The 16,327-nt window shown below is 35.7% G+C and overlaps 1 protein-coding gene across 3 annotated transcripts; it reads left to right on the forward strand.

Moving 5' to 3' along the window:
* The first annotated feature begins 5,105 nt into the window (after nucleotides 1-5,105).
* b3gnt2l (UDP-GlcNAc:betaGal beta-1,3-N-acetylglucosaminyltransferase 2, like) lies at nucleotides 5,106-15,421 on the forward strand. 3 transcript variants are annotated; one of them, XM_087293593.1, is made up of 3 exons: nucleotides 5,106-5,208; nucleotides 12,456-12,553; nucleotides 12,950-15,421. In XM_087293593.1, the coding sequence occupies exon 3, from the start codon at nucleotides 13,206-13,208 to the stop codon at nucleotides 14,466-14,468; it is 1,263 nt and encodes a 420-aa protein (XP_087149719.1). In that variant the 5' UTR covers nucleotides 5,106-5,208; nucleotides 12,456-12,553; nucleotides 12,950-13,205; the 3' UTR covers nucleotides 14,469-15,421. The 3 variants fall into 3 exon arrangements, with proteins under 3 accessions (XP_087149719.1, XP_087149718.1, XP_087149720.1); XM_087293594.1 differs by lacking the exon at nucleotides 5,106-5,208 and adding an exon at nucleotides 6,598-6,658; XM_087293592.1 differs by lacking the exon at nucleotides 12,456-12,553.
* The last annotated feature ends 906 nt before the right edge of the window (nucleotides 15,422-16,327 follow it).

The following is a 16,327-nucleotide window of genomic DNA, read 5'->3' on the forward strand; positions in this document are numbered from 1 at the left end:
CTCCAAGCTCCTCCATGGGAGTCAGACACAACATTCATTCTTTTCCCACTGCAGCATGACTTTATATTCTATGCTGTACATTATTTCTGTTAAAAAGTCAGACAAAGACAAAGTCAGACCTTACTGTCCTAATTAAATAATTAAAAATCAAGGCATGATCATATTTTATTTTGAAAAATAAGCGTAATCTAGTGGCCTTTGCCTTTCTAATATATACCAAATGATCAACTAGAAGTCAAGTTATTATTTTGGATAAGCAACAAAACTTTTGTCAGGTAGTCTAATAAAATATATACAACGTTGTGAGACCAACCAGGCTATTAGACAAAATCCTTGGTGTTTAGTCGTGTATAAGTCTAAAATTTCATTCATAAGGCTCTTAAAAATGTCTTAAAATGTTAAATCTGACTTTGTGAAAATCTGTAGAAACCCTAATTTAAAGTGAGCTATATATAGTTGAAGTCAGAATTATTAGCCCCCTGTATATTTTCCCCTAATTTCTGTTTTACAGAGATTTTTTCAACACATTTCTAAACATAATAGTTTTAATAACTAATTTCTACTAACATATTTTATTTTTTATCTTTGCCATGATGACAATAAATAATACTTTACTTGATATTTTTCAAGACACCTCTAAATATGAAGTGACATTTAAAGGCTTAACTAGGTTAATTAGGATAACTAGGCAGGTCATTGGATAGGGATGGTTTGTTCTGTAGACTATCTAAAAAATATTGCTTAAGGGGGCTAATAATATTGACCTTAAAATAGTTTTAAATCATAAAAAATGCTTTTATTCTAGCCGAAATAAAAAAATAAGACTTTCTCCAGAAGAAACAAATATTGTAGAAAATACTGGGGAAAATTTCTTGCTCTGTTAAACACGATTTAGGAAATATTTGAAACAAATTCATGTGTCTTCTGTGGTACACATGGGACAATAAAATGCCAAATAGTTTGCATACCTTCACACACCCAGCCCACACACACAATATGTGCATTGTAATGTTGCTTCTCCAGTAATAATAGGGCAGTAGGTAATATTGAAGTTTTGGATTAGTCTCTCATCAGGGTGTTTTGCGAGCTATTGAAGGAAGGTGGGATGTGTTTTCAGAGCTCCTTCTGCTGCTAATCTACTCTATTATTAAAGCCCTGTTCAAGGAAAGTCAGTATATAATTGGCACCCATATTTGCAGTGCCTCAGGGCAGGTATTTTGGTATGCAATGCCTGACCAGCTGTGTTTCCTGACTTGCTTTTGTCCATGTTGTCATTACAAACATGCGTAAATCCTCTGCCGTGTCCTCATGGTATTGTAAAGTATCTACTAAATGTGCACTTCAGGATCTCAGTGAAAGATGTACATGCTGTTTTCAAGTAATATGAAGTAGCACATACTATTATAGCAGGAGTCACCAATCTCATTCCTGGAGGTTCAATGCCCTGCAGGGTTTAGCTTCAACTTGCCTCAACACACCTGTCTGAGTGTTTCAAGTATGCCTAGTAAGAGCTTGATTAGCTTGTTTAGGTGTGTTTGATTAAGGTTGGAACTAAAATCTGAAGGACACCAGATTTCCAGGAACATGTTTGGTGATCCCTGTAATATAGCATGAAATTCTGTGATTTTGGACACAACCAAGTCATCTATACCTGTATAAAATCCTTAAATCCCAAAAACTCACTTGTAAACTAATAATTATATTCCATTTTCTTTTCAAATCTGCACCATAATCTAAAATGAACTGTCCCAATTGCAAAATGGTTGTCCTATGACCAAATATAACATCAAAAAAGTGATATTCTAGGGTGAAACTGCCATTGTGCATATATTTTAAGCTCTATGATGACCTGAATTGGATAGTTCACCCCAGTAAAATGTACTATTCACTTACCCACAAGTAGTTCTAAACGCATACATACATTGAGGGACTTCTACAGAGTGTAAACATCTTGATATTTCTGTGGGTCTCGTCTATCAAAGCTGATCTTTACTTTGGATTCTCTATTGGATTCAAGTCAGGTGATTGGCTGGGCCATTCCACAGCTTGATTTTCTTTCTCTGAAAGCATTTGAGATTTTTCTTGGCTGTGTTTTGGATCATTGTCTTGCTGAAATGTCCACCCTGGTTTCATCTTCATCATCCTGCTAATGTGGATGTTAGACTGAAGCAGCGAATATTAATTTACAATGTTGAAGATCAGAGAGGTGCTGAAGAACTACTGAGAGATTTCAGCTGCTGTCTGGGCTTTCCATGCCTTTCTACACCTCCCTTTCTTCTTGTGTTCAATTCTTTCGCCTTGTGTGTATTTTTATTACACAGAACTTTATTTGTAAACCAATTAGATTTGTTTTCTTTGCATATATATTGATTTTTTTAGCTGTTACCAACATCTGGGGAAAATTTAGAGTAAGAAGATAAGATATTTTGAAGATTGTTGAAAATCATACATAAGTATGAGGAGCAGCAAATCCAACACAATCTCACGGCAATTCGTAACTTTTTGCTTTAGTGGCTAATTAGTATGAATTCTAATTAAATTGTATGAATTCTAATCAAAAGTATGAATTCTAATTATCTAATTCGTACATTTTAGTACGATTTGCTCATCCCCCAATGACGGTTGGGTTTAGGGGTGGGGTTAGGTGCCACGCCTCCTTTTCAAAATCGTACAATTTGTACGAATTAGTCACTAAACTGGCAAAACTTAAAATACTTACGTTTTCTCGTGAGATCAGGCTGGCAAATACTATGGAAGTCAGTTTTTACCAATTTCCGAATATCTTCTTTTGGGTTTATTTTTGGGTGGACTCACTTTAAGCTGCACTGTTGTTTTGACTGTTGCAGCACCCTGTTTTCACCCTAGCAGCAGTTACACAGTACTCTTGAATTGTTTGTGAAGCGACTGCCTTGAATTATTCAGCATGGTGACATGTGGTGCGCTCTAATCAGTGATTAATTTTTTAAAAATTGCATTATTGTTTCACATCTTCTGCCTTTATTCTCCACTACAGTTTCCATTCTCCTGAAAATAGTCTGTTGACATCTTTGTTCAACGAAGCCCATCTCTCAGAAATATTCTATGAGTTCTGACTTGTTCCCATTCACTACAAGCTCATGAATCAGGCCTGGGGCAGGATTGTTGTCAATTTTAAGGTTGGCTTTCTCACAAAACTAAGAGAAAGCTCATTGTAGTGCCTGGTTCGTAGTGCCTGACAACTGCTTGTTGGTTCTAAATAGTGAATTCTGTAAAAGAAAATAACTCCCTTTGAATTGAACAGTCATTATACACTCACTGGCCACTTTATTAGGTACACCTTACTAGTACCAGGTTGGACCCTATTTTGTCTTCAGAACTGCCTTAATCCTTCATGGCATAGATTTAACAAGGTACTGGAAATATTCCTCAGAGATTTTGGTCCATATTGACATGATAGCATCACAAAGTTGCTGCAGATTTGTCGGCTGCTCATCCATAATGTGAATCTCCTGTTCCACTACATCCCAAAGGTGCTCTATTGGATTGAAATCTTGTGACTGTGGACTAAAGTACCTATAGCAGTTAACAATTGGCTCTATTAGCTGGAAAGCAGGACTTCTCCCATACAGAGTAATATGAGAGCACCATGTTTATAATTCTGCCGTAAGCTATTTGTGGTTTGTTTTCATCGAAATAAGCTATGCTTGGTTTCTGGTGTCATTTCCTTTGGTGTCGTTTTTTTTAAGTAATCCATAAGGCAGTTTACATACATCTCTGCAATGACTCAAATCACTCAATAATAAAGTCATCTGGAATGGCAATGAAAGCATTCTTGCAGGACTCCCAGAGTTTATCAAGATCCTTTAGATTCATCTTCAATGCCTCCTCCTCCATCTTACCCCAGGCATGCTCAATACTGTTCATATCTGGTGACTGGGCTGGCCAATACAGGAGCACCTTCAGCTTCTTTGCTGTTGATGTTGCCATCCACTCTGCAGATCTCTCGCACGTCCCCATCCTGTAACCCCAAACCATGATTTCTCCTTCATCAAACTTGACTGATTTCTGTCAATTTTGTGAATCTTCGTTGTTTGGTCTGACACTTGCTTTATATTGTATCTCAGCCAGGCAGTGAAGATGGCTGTTTTATAAAGAAATCCGATCTTAAACGCTGCGATTTTGTATGGGATGACGATTAAAGACTGACAGAAACGAACAGTCTCTGTGCATATACACCCCCTAAACCCCTCTGTAATTCGCACCCTGCTTAAATTGCTTTAACATCCTCGCACCACAGATTTGTTTTATGAATAATGCTGAAAGCTGTCAGCGCACATGCTTACGTTCACAGAATAGCCAACAGACGCGACGTGACGTCCACACACAGCACTTTTTGCTTCCCCAAAACAACCACTTCCTCACCACAGTGGAAGAAGCTTAACCATCAGTTTACAGAGCAAACGGCGCAAGACATCAAAATAGAGCATTTAATAAAATGAAATGCTTAAAGGTTACAAAAAAAAAAAACAATAATAAATTAAAATATTGCAGCTTAACATTGAGGTAAAGTTGGTTTTATATTCGTTCATTTTTGAACAGTGACAACAGGGTGCCATACATTGTTCACCGTGCTACTCTGAATAGAGTATGGCTAAAACAGCATTAGAAATGATTCATTGATTGAACAATCGATAGCCATTGGCTACTAATACGGTTTCCTTATTTAGAATTTGCAAAATACATTTCTGAAATTATATTATTAAGGAAAAACTGTGAATGAGTGAATATAAAACGCTCATACCTTTACAAAAATCTTTGAAATGCGTATGCAAATTATTTGGGAAAGGGATGATGTGTGTATCAGGTAATCTTGCGATCACGTGACATCATGTCTGCACGGTCTGCACTCATTTCAGCAGGAAATTACTGCGTAAATACTGTTATTTTGGTTTGTTTTGAACGTTGAAACCCCAAAACTCTTTTATTGGCTTACGCACACGCTTCATGACTTTGGTGATTGCACAGGTGTGTTGGTTGATAAGCACCAATCACAGTCAGAAAGGTGTTGCTGATGGAAAAGGGGTGAGGCCGCGTCGTGTTTTATCACTTGAGTCTGCTGACAGTAGGAAACAGCACACGGCGGTGGAGGTGCTGCTGTGGTGGCTACAACTAGCTTTCCTCTCGTCGAGCAAGACGTTTGGACTAAGAATGTTAATAGATGTTCACAAGGTAAGTCACACTTTGTTTTCCCTCACTAATGCTCTAATGCTTTTAATTAAATAGAAAAATGAACGCGTGGTGTAAATTAAAGTTATATTTAAGCGTGTTGTTAATGGTACATTCGATATAAGTTCACGTGTTCAGATTTCTAACATTGTTACTATCCAAATAAGATGGATAAAGTGGTGTTAATAAAGTTTTAAACCGCATTTTTATACATCTAGCTTTTATAAATCTAGTTAACGGTTTTTGTTTTGTTGGTTGTGTGAGATTAATTTCGCCTCAATGCAATTATTAGCGCCGTTTATTTACTAGTTTCTGTATGTTATAGATCTGTTTCAGCAATGAGCTAAAAGGATGTGTCTCGACCTGGTGGGCTGCTGTTTTTTTCTTTTCTTTCTGTTTTGAAACCCCAGACCTTCCCAGAAATGCAGAGGTCTTAGTAGTTCAAAGGGCTGTGGACTGAATATACAGCAGTCAGCTTTCCTTTTACTTTATGCTAATATCTAGACCTCTTTTTACTTTTTATTTATTTATGTATGTACGTATTTATTTATTTATTCATTTATAGATAATTTGGTGCAAACTGTTCCACATTCAAAATTGAGTTTACTAAGATCCTCCCGTCTATTGAAACCTACAATCATATTTTGAATGAGTATGTATGAGAGGCAAGGCAAGGCAAGTTTATTTATATAGCACATTTCATACACAATGGCAATTCAAAGTGCTTTACATAAACAAGAATAAAAGTAAAAATAAAAAAGAATAAAAATAAAAACAAATAATAAAAATGCGTAAAAACAAAACAAAACATAAAAACAGGTAAAATGTGATATAAAAGAATGAAGGAGAAGAGAAAAACATGATGGTGCAATCTGTCGGACGCAGCACAGTGCTCATTCAGTAAAGGCACAGCTAAACAGATGTGTTTTTAGTCTTGATTTGAATGTGCCTAATGTTGGAGCACATCTGATCATTTCTGGAAGCTGAAGAGCGCAAACCTTTTATCTTTAAGCATGGGACATATATATATATATATATATATATATATATATATATATATATATATATATATATATATATATATATATATATATATATATGAATGAAGTTTAGATGCAAAAACCTCTAAGTGCCATCTGAAATTATCTTCTAATATTACCGTTTTTCTCAGGCTTCCATGTCTTGGAAATTTCTATTTTATTGTAAATAAGGAGTTATTTTCATCGCTTTCAACATGAAACAACTGAACATAAACATGAGTAAAATGCTCATTGTCAAAGAAAATTACAGATGGCCCTTTTTTTGCATTTTTTTTAATGCGACTGTCAAGGCTGTATTTCTTAGTTTATTAGCTGAGACTGGTTTTAACCACACCTCTACATTTTTGAGCAGGAATAATTCCTGTGTGCTTTCTCATAGCTACATGGGGAGTAGATGGTCCAGTCTTTCTGAGGTAAAAGTGTTAAAAATTCTTAAAATATTTATGTAACTTGAAGGAATGTCTGTTTATTCTCTCTTTATATTTTTTTATTAAAGAAAACTCCGCATTTAAGGTAGAAAAAAAGTATCTAAATCTATATATTTTTTATTTCTGTTCAAAACTGTGCTTGTGAACGATGTTCTGATTGGCATCTTTGAACTTTAGTTTCAAAAGTGTGCAAATTGTCACTGCCAAAAACTGGTGAAGATTTCGTAGTGATTAAAGACGGGGGTGGATTTAACCAATAAGCAATGGAAGCAGCTGCTTTGGGCCCCAGGAAATCTGAGGGCTCCCCAAAAAATACCTAAAAGTATTTTAAAAAAAAAAACAACAACATAATTTTCTATCATATTTTGTATGACGAGAGTCTAAAAAAATAAAAGTTTATTTTTATTACTTCTGTTCTGCGCAAAAAAAGTGTCCCAAACCCTCAATCATAGAGCAGTCCAGCAGTCAAATTACGGAGATTTAGTTTTAAAAACGTAATAAAATTACAAATATTGAATTAAAACATTTATTAAAAAAATAGTTTGTTATTTAAGTTGTAAAATGATGAAACGAATCATTTTAAAAAGTTTTACAAGATACTTCACACCTTGTTATTTTGCATTAAGACAAAATAGGGAAATGGAGATTTGAGTGATATAAAAAATCAATTAAGAATTAATTAAAGTACAAACTTTTGTGCCCCATGTCAGGAATTGCTTGAGGCCTCCAAACCACTAAATCCTTCCCTGACCAAAGAAGAGTAATCCTTAATTTAAAAAGGCCTTAATGTGTATATAATAATAATAATAATAATAATAATAATAATAATAATAATAATAATGCATTTCTCTGCATAAATGAGTTCACCCCATTTTGAAAATGAAGATTTTTATCAGTTTCACAGTGAATATGGGTAAAATAAATTGGTTCATTTGAACAAAACATGTATTAAACAGATATATTTATTAAAATAATGTTAATCGCAGATCGTCTTTAGAGATGGAAAAAAAATACAATTAAATTCATGCAAAATATTGCAAAAACATTGTAAACATTGTCAACAAAATTGTAAAATTGTTTTAGTTTTTCTTGATTTTTTTTTTTCTTATTTCAAAGAGTTTGATATTTGACCCTAATATAAATTTTGGCTAGTATAATTTTTTAACCATGATTGTAAGGTATTTTTTTAGATTAGCTCTAGATTTGCCTTCAGTACTGACTAATCTAATGTTCATGCACAAACATAATATTTTAAAGCTTCCTATAGAAAATAGTCATTTTAAATAAGAGAATTTTGGGGGGTGTACTCGTATATGCTGAGTACTGTGTGTGTGTGTATGTATGTGCACAATATTATTGTAACTTGTTTTAACGTTATGCCAAGTCATATAATCAAGCATGTCACATATTTTATTTAGTATGTTATCTTTTCTGAAATGATTGCAAATATGTGCATACTTTTTCTTTCTTAAAGGCAGTGTAGAATGGCTCTAGGCATTCTTATCAGATATTTACTGTCAGATGTGTATCTGGTAAATGCGGTTGCTGCATTTGAACAGCAAAGGTTTTTGTATAGCACAAAATGTTTTCTTATTCAGCTGTGGCAGACTGAATGTTGTGGTCACTACCCAACCTGTACCATCATGTGACATTTTGTTTAAAATAAATTCTATTGAATAATCAACCAAGATATTTCGAGGGTGTTCAATTGCAGATGAATGACACTTCGAATCATCATCTTCAAAACACAATAAATCAAATGCATTGTAATTTTAAAAATTGTTAAATTTAATTGTTACTGTTTTATACCTGTGATAGTCTAATAAAAAATAAATAGCAAACTATTTATAAGGAAGATCTAATCACTCTTAATACATCAGTTTACTCTTTAATAAATCGTATAATATTGTGTTTCAGTAGTGACCGTTTTGGGGAAAACTTTCAGGAAAAAACAACAGCACTATATTAAAGTTAATTGCATTTTGGAGGCCACTACTAAATTGTTTTGATGATATAACACCACTTGAAGTGATTTATTTAAGAAATCATTTTATAGTCTAAATGAGCTTTCACTTTAGCATTTTTACTCCGGTATGGGGTATATGACGAAGCATGCTAATAGGACTTTTAATTTGCCAGTAACATAGGTTAAGCGCTTCCGGTGAACTGTTTGCCATTGCAAAAACTGCGCGTTTAAGGTCTGTTTTCTTTAAAAATCAGCTATTTCCACTGGCTGAGTGGTATATGCTATAAAGTGGGTCTCAGATTGTACAAGAAGCACTGCATTAAATTACATTTCCCCCCGCCGTGTCTTTTAAAATATGAGCATTTATTTTACCCCAGTATATTCAATGGAGCTTCTGCACTAGCCTGCCGATTCTGACTGGCGTGTGCGAGTAAACGACTTTTTGTCTCGTTTTACGCTTGAGCAACTAAGTGAATGCCAGAGTCTATTTATCTGATTGTATTTTAACTACATTACAACATCGATGCTGTAAAAGGAATCCTTTAAAATGGAAAAAAACTAACAATAACAGGTAAGCGGAAGTGTATCAGCATGGGAACAGCACTAGCTCTGCATATACCCTATTGTCATGCACCAAACTAGACTCACTGACCCAACCCAAGCAAAACTAAAATCACAATAACCAAGTAGTAGGTAGCACATTATTGTTGATACAACTAAGTTATGTAACTTTATATTGTTAATAATTTGCATAGTTAATATTGTTCTTTGTTCAGTTTATAAAGATTTTTCAAATGTTATTTAATAAAAAAATAGTTTTAAAAGTCTTTTTTTTCCCACCCCCCACGAAAAACCGTGATATGAACCGAATCGTGGGTCAAAAATCGTGATACGAACCGAATCGTGGGTTTGGTGTATCGTTACAGCCCTAATAACTATTAATTTGTCTAATTATTTACTTATTTAATTTACTTTGTCCCATGCTGTATTATTATTACTTTATTTACTTAAATATATGTATGTTTTATTTATATATTTATTTATTTTATTTTTTTTACTCTGTCATCTGTTATGATGTACTAGGAAACTATTTACTAGGGTAAAATGTTTATAAAAGTGTTTAAAAGGGGGGAAAAAAGCAGAAATCGGACATTTAGTATACAATGAATGCTATTCACTTTTTCAATAAATTAATTTACAAAAAAGAAAGACTTATTTACTAGAAATGTGTATATACAGTAGTATATTATACAAGTTACAGACATAATTTCCATTGGAAAAAAACGCCTCTTTTTAAAGATGTTTACAACTCTGAAATTAAACTAATTCTGTAATTTAATTTTACAAATAAAGCCCTTGTCAGCTTACTTTTTATAGATGTAATCAATTAAAACTACTATTGCTGCATACCATAAATGTAGTTTTTGCTTTATACTTTAAATAGAGCATCAATAGGTTAAACTTAAACGCAAGCCGCACATTCATAATCCACCTAGCATTAAAAAAATGCATGAGGAGTTTCTACAGAGGTCTACACAGATCTTGTGTTCACTTTATCTCAGTTCTGATTGATTGTATTACGTGTCCCTGAGTTCAGTTTACTCCCACGGGAATGAAATGTACTGTACTTCAGTCTAGCGCATGCGCTGTCTAATTAATCACCCGAGACCTTTTTTTTTTTCACTAATAATTGATAGGTTGTTTAATTTTAGATCCTTATTTAAAAATTAAAGTCTGCTAATGTATGTAAACAATAAACGGCACAAATCTCCAGCCGAGTTCTAGTCGTATTGAAATGGGAGCTATTATGCAAAAATTACTTTAAGGAATTTAAACACTGTTGTGATGCGACACTGAGAATGTTTACATGAACGCCAATAATGCTATATTTTAACAGGATTAACACAATACTCTGATTAAGTCTACCATGTAAACAGGGATTTTTGATGACCTTAGTCTGATTGAAGTCATAGGAAAATAAACCGAATTCAGAATAAGACATGTGGAGTGCCAAATTTAGTTGCACTATTGAAGTGCAGTACAGACATGACAACACCACAATCAAACTTTTACCGTCGTGTAGGATTTTAGACAGAATAGTCTATACGCACACAGCTGTTTGACACTATTCTCTGCACCTACATAGTCAGGGAAGGACCACAGACACCTGCATCTTATCGAGGAGGAGGGGGGGGGGGGGGCTCCGTGTGCAATTAAAACTACACTCTTCCAGCAGTTCATACTCCTATCCAAAATCTCTGTGTGTCACAGGGACCACGGATGAAATTTTCTTGGATAAAAGTGTAAGTTACTAACTTCGAATAAAGCAAGTAATTATATTACTGACATTCATGTAAACGTAGTCAGTGAGTGTGTTTACATGGACAACAATAATCCGATTTGAATACAATTAAATAAAACAAAGACTCTGCCGTGTAAACATCTTTGATTAAACTGATTTCGGTCAAACTAAACAGAAATCGAATTAAGACATCTGGAATATGCCGATTTTAGTGGCATTATTAAAGTGCAGTACAGACATGTAAACAGTGCAATCAAACTATTACCGTCATGTGAGTTTTTCACTGCGTTTTGCGACTGTATAGTCTATGCACAGCTGTTTGACACTATTCTCTGCACCTGCCGAGTCAGTGAAGGACAAGACGTATGCATTTGTTGTGCGCAGTTTATACTCTCATCCAATACCTCCATTTGTCATGGCCAGCATGAATGAAAATTAACGTGCTGAACTGCAAAGTCAACAAATTAAGAATGAAAGGCCCCAATTTACATGAAACTCCAAAGGAAACGTGGATGGCGTCGCGATGCAACGATGTTAATCGATTTATGTGCTATGCGTTTGTTAAGTTGTGACATATGATGATATTAGGTACAGATATGTATGTTGTGATCATGATTTTCAAAAGTACATTATTACATTGCTTTGTTTATTATAATCATTTGGTGAGTCTCCCCATACAGTTTGATAGAGCGCTTGGACCTGGAAGCCGCCTCGCATAACGTCACACTTAACAAGCGGATAGCATGCAAAACAGGAACATTTAAGAAGCAACTCAAGTAAACAGCTTAATCATATTATTGTCTTATTCAGATTAAGGCAAATAATTTGATTATTGCTGTCCATGTAAACGTAGTCAGACTGTGAATAAAACCAGCATCTAAATGTAAAAATTACTTAATTAAATTTTTTAAATAATCACACTTGATAAACAGTCTGCAGAAACGCTTTGACACTCCCTTGGTACATGTCAACAAAGGGGGAAGCCCCGCCCACTAGTGATGATCTCTCCCTCATTAGCATAAGACGTTAGTCTTGTTTTTGAATATGCCACTATGCTGACACACAGGCATTTGTAGCTCCGCCCTCTTTTGAAAAAGAGCGCAATCTCATTTGAATTTAAAGCGACAGTCACCAAAATGGTGCAATTAGGATTAAAGCCTAAAAGAGGTATGAAACATTATTTGTGTGGTATTTTGAGCTTAAACTTAACATACACACTCATCAGAGACCTATTTTACATCTTAATAAAAGAACCATTTTATAGGGGACCTTTTATGCCCCATTAACGCAAAAATTAAACTTTTTTTTCTGTTATTCACGCTTATGTTCTACCTTTGCCCTTGCCAAAACACTAAAGTTGATTTTAAGATTAAACCGATAGTTCAGCCAAAAATGAAAATGTTCTTCTCGTTTACTCTTCACTTTGTCAAACCAGTTGAGTTTCTTTTTTTGCTGGTTGATTTATTTTGATTGCTGGTGCCCATTGACTTCTATAGTGTTTTTTCCCCATGTAGAAATCAGTGGGTGCCAGCAACCGGCATTCGAAATGTCCTCTTTTGTGTTCAACAGAAGAAAGAAGAAAAGGTTTAAAACCACACAAGGGAGTTTTTGGGTAAACAATCTCAATCAATTTAAATGATTTATTTTAAACCTTTTCAGTGTTTCACTTTCAGCAAGTTGTTTATGCGTTCCTCCTGAAGCAATAAAAGCATGCCGTTTTGTAAATGAGTAGAACAGAATTCACACTTGGGTTTTGTTTTTGAGAACTCATGAAAGTTTCACACAACCAATGCTCTTCCCACACGCAAACCACAGATACTCGAGTTCTTCAGATCAGTGTGGTGTTTTCGAAGTGCTGTGTGAAATGCTTGTTACAATTTGATTCAAAATAAAAGCAACTAGCTCGTGTTTTTCGAGTCTTCTGACAGATTCAGCTGATGTTGTGTTATGCCATGTAAATGTGTGTGTGTTGTTTTTTCACTAGCCTCTATTTCCTTGTATTTGTTAGGCTCACGGCTGAACTCGACACCACTGGGGATACAATAAACGTAATTACATGGAAGATGCATCCAACAAGATGTTTGTCATGGCTGTGAATAGCAAATGTTGAAGTCAGCCATCATTGATCCCCAAGGATGAACAAATGAAGAGACAGCGCTGCGCTTCAGAGGTTAATTCTGTTGTGTGAATCATCACCATTTCCTGTATTGCCCAACATCCTTTCTTGCATCTCAAGAGTGAGCTTCTCTTAGCACGGTTGTAAAATGGGAAAGAAGTACATGAAGTTCCTCATCGTGGCGCTAGCTAGCAGCCTTTGCTTTATTTTGTTCTATTCCAAACTAGTGGACGTGGAAATAACCGCCAAAGATAAAATCACATCAGTCACGGCTTCCATTCCCAGAAAGCCGACAACAGCTTTAGTAAGCACTATCAAGAAACAAACCAAAGGTGTTGCACCATTCAAACTTCCACCGCTGACTATTTCCAACGATTTCAGAAAGAGCGTCCCCAAAAACGGCGCCTTCTGGAATCGAAAACTCCATTCCTTTCTGAGGCAGCTGGACTCAGCTGACAATACAACAGACCCGCGGAAGAAGTTTCACTGCAGTCCGGAGAGTTTTGAGTTGCTAAAGATGAACATTCAGGATGTTAATACATACCCTCCGCTCTATGGAGACTTCCTTCGAGGAATGGAGTGTCGAGACTCGCCGCTAGTTATTAATCAACCGGACAAGTGTGCGTTGGATAATGAAGATGATCGCATCTTTCTACTCTTTGCAATCAAATCCACGCCAAAGCACTTCGAGAGGCGTCAAGCTGTCCGGGAGACCTGGGGCAGAGAAGGAGAGTATGATGGACTCAAGGTACGAACCGTCTTCCTGCTAGGTCGTTCGTCTTTAGACGACCCAAATCTGGACAAACTCATTTTGTCGGAGTCTCAGCATTTCCAAGACCTTCTCGTTTGGGATTTCCACGACTCCTTTTACAACCTGACTCTTAAGGAACACGTGTTTTTCAAGTGGATGCTGGGACACTGTCCTCGTGTGTCCTTCATTTTTAAGGGGGACGATGATGTTTTTGCTAACCCCCAAGCAATAATCAATCATCTGACATCTCTGGAGCCAGAGCAGGCTTCATCGTTGTACACTGGGCAGATCATTTCTGAGGCCACACCATTACGAGATCCGAAAACTAAATATTGTGTACCCCTGACTTTCTATGAAGGTGCTTACCCTCCGTATGCTGGTGGTGGGGGGTTCCTCTTTTCTGGGGAACTTCTCCCATACCTTTACCATGTTTCCTTTTACATCCCCTTCTTTCCTATTGATGACGTCTACACTGGGATGTGCTTTAAAGCACTTGGAATCAGTCCGATGAAACATGATGGGTTTAGGACCTTTGATATTCGGGAGCAAGACCGAGAGAACCCATGCGTGCACAAACACCTGCTACTGGTGCACCGGCGCAGCCCTCAGCAGACCATGAGGCTCTGGAGGAGCATGCACAGCTCCATGCTCACCTGCTGATCTGCTTGCTATGCAGGGATGCGTTTCCCAAATCATAGTGAAACTCCTGGATGGACTGCTATAGAACAATGTAGTGACAAGTGTTTCTCAAAACTGGGAAATTTGGGAATTATTTGCTCTGACACTGATCCATTGTTTGAACCATGTCATTTTAAAATTTTTAGATTAGATTCAACTGTATTGTCATACACATGTACAATGCAACGAAATGCAGTTAAGGTCTAACCAGCAGTGCAATAGCTGCAAGTGCAGGATACTGGTATAAGTTATAAAGTGCAGTTATAGAAAAACTATAGTGATATTCACCGTAAATATCACTGTAAAATGTCCGCAATGACACTCTAAACAGGGTGGAGTTTTCTTTTGGAGAAATTATATTGTTTTACACACTTATAAATCCAATATTATCGTTGGCAAAATCTTGCATTTGTTTTCCATATGAATTGAAATGTATGTGAATGGCACATACTGTATCAGGCCTGCATTTCATTTACAAACACTGAGAATATTCCATATTTGTTTTCTAAAACATGAAATCGCTTTCAAAAAGTCAACACCTATTCTGATCTCATACACTCAATGTTGTTTGCTGTTTGTTCAAACTACTTATTTAAAATAAGCTGAAGCAACACAATACTTAAGTTTTTTATGACCACTGTTTTGTTTAATCCACTTAATTTTGTATATACTAATAAGTTAACTTAATTTCTTCATGTTGTCCCAACACAAATCGACTGAGTGGAACCCAGCATTTATTATAGTGAGTGAAAGTCAGATATTTGGTCAATTGATGATGTAAAAACTACTTTTACTTGTTTGTTGCATATAATAAGACTTTATTTCAATTCAGAAATCATTAGAGCCATTGTAACCTGTTCTGATTATGCCATGTGTAGTACAGATACATTATTTTTAATAAGCCTACTATAAATTAAAACCTAACTTATACTCTATTTTTTTGTTTCCACAAGTTTTAAAGATGTGTTATAGATTCTTCTAGAGGTGTAGTTCAAACGCACAAGTTTACGATGCAAATGTTTGCTGGAGCGATTGATTCTGGAAACCCAAATCAATGAACTACATGTTTCTAACAACAAAACTCAGGACCTTTATTGGCCAATGATGGTTTTTGGAAACGCACCCCTGCTTCATAAACTTCGATGTTCAGCTATTGAGCAGTTGGAGAAGAATAAACTTGGGGCGAGCACAATGCTGATCATGGAAATATCTTCTAAAGAGCTTTTCTCAGACTCTGGATGAAGAGCTTTTTGGTTTGTTTTCAGGTATCTTGAAAGAACTTGACTTTGTTTCGTTAAATATTGGTCTCAAAAGGGAGAAAGTGGTTTAAAAACCATTGGATGATGTTTTGTGCAATATTTTTTGAGCTGTTCATAAGTTAAAGTGGTAGTTTATTTGAAAATGAAAGTCCAGTCATATATGCGTCCTCTGCTTGTTTCAAATGAAGTTTCTTTGCTGAATGCAAAAAAAAAAAAGAAATGAAATACTGTATGCTTGGATCCAACCAGTTATTAACGTTTTTGTTTGTGACAAGTGAAAGGTCATTAGCTGATGACAGAGTTTTCATTTCAGAGCTTTGCCACAGTCACACTAAAGTTCAAGCATGTAAAGTTTTGTCATACGGCGTTGTGAAAAGGGGCAGACATTTATTAAAAGCGAGCTTCATATTTTAAAATATCTTTCCGGAGAGGTCTGTTTTGATATTCGATTGGTCTCACACAGTCATATGATGTGACTTCGCAGGTCAGATTTCACCGTGCGTGAACTTTGCAATGCATCGAACTGCAAAACTTGCCGCACAAGCTTTCGTTTCTGGTCTGGCACTAGAGTTAGGCAAGATA

The sequence above is a fragment of the Danio rerio genome, chromosome 18 (genome assembly GCF_052040795.2).
Source record: "Danio rerio strain M-AB ecotype USA chromosome 18, GRCz13ab, whole genome shotgun sequence".
NCBI classification, from domain to species: domain Eukaryota; kingdom Metazoa; phylum Chordata; class Actinopteri; order Cypriniformes; family Danionidae; genus Danio; species Danio rerio.

Excerpts from the sequence above, each read along its gene's own strand:
- b3gnt2l (XM_087293593.1), top strand. The coding sequence starts at position 13,206 with ATGGGAAAGAAGTACATGAAGTTCCTCATCGTGGCGCTAGCTAGCAGC.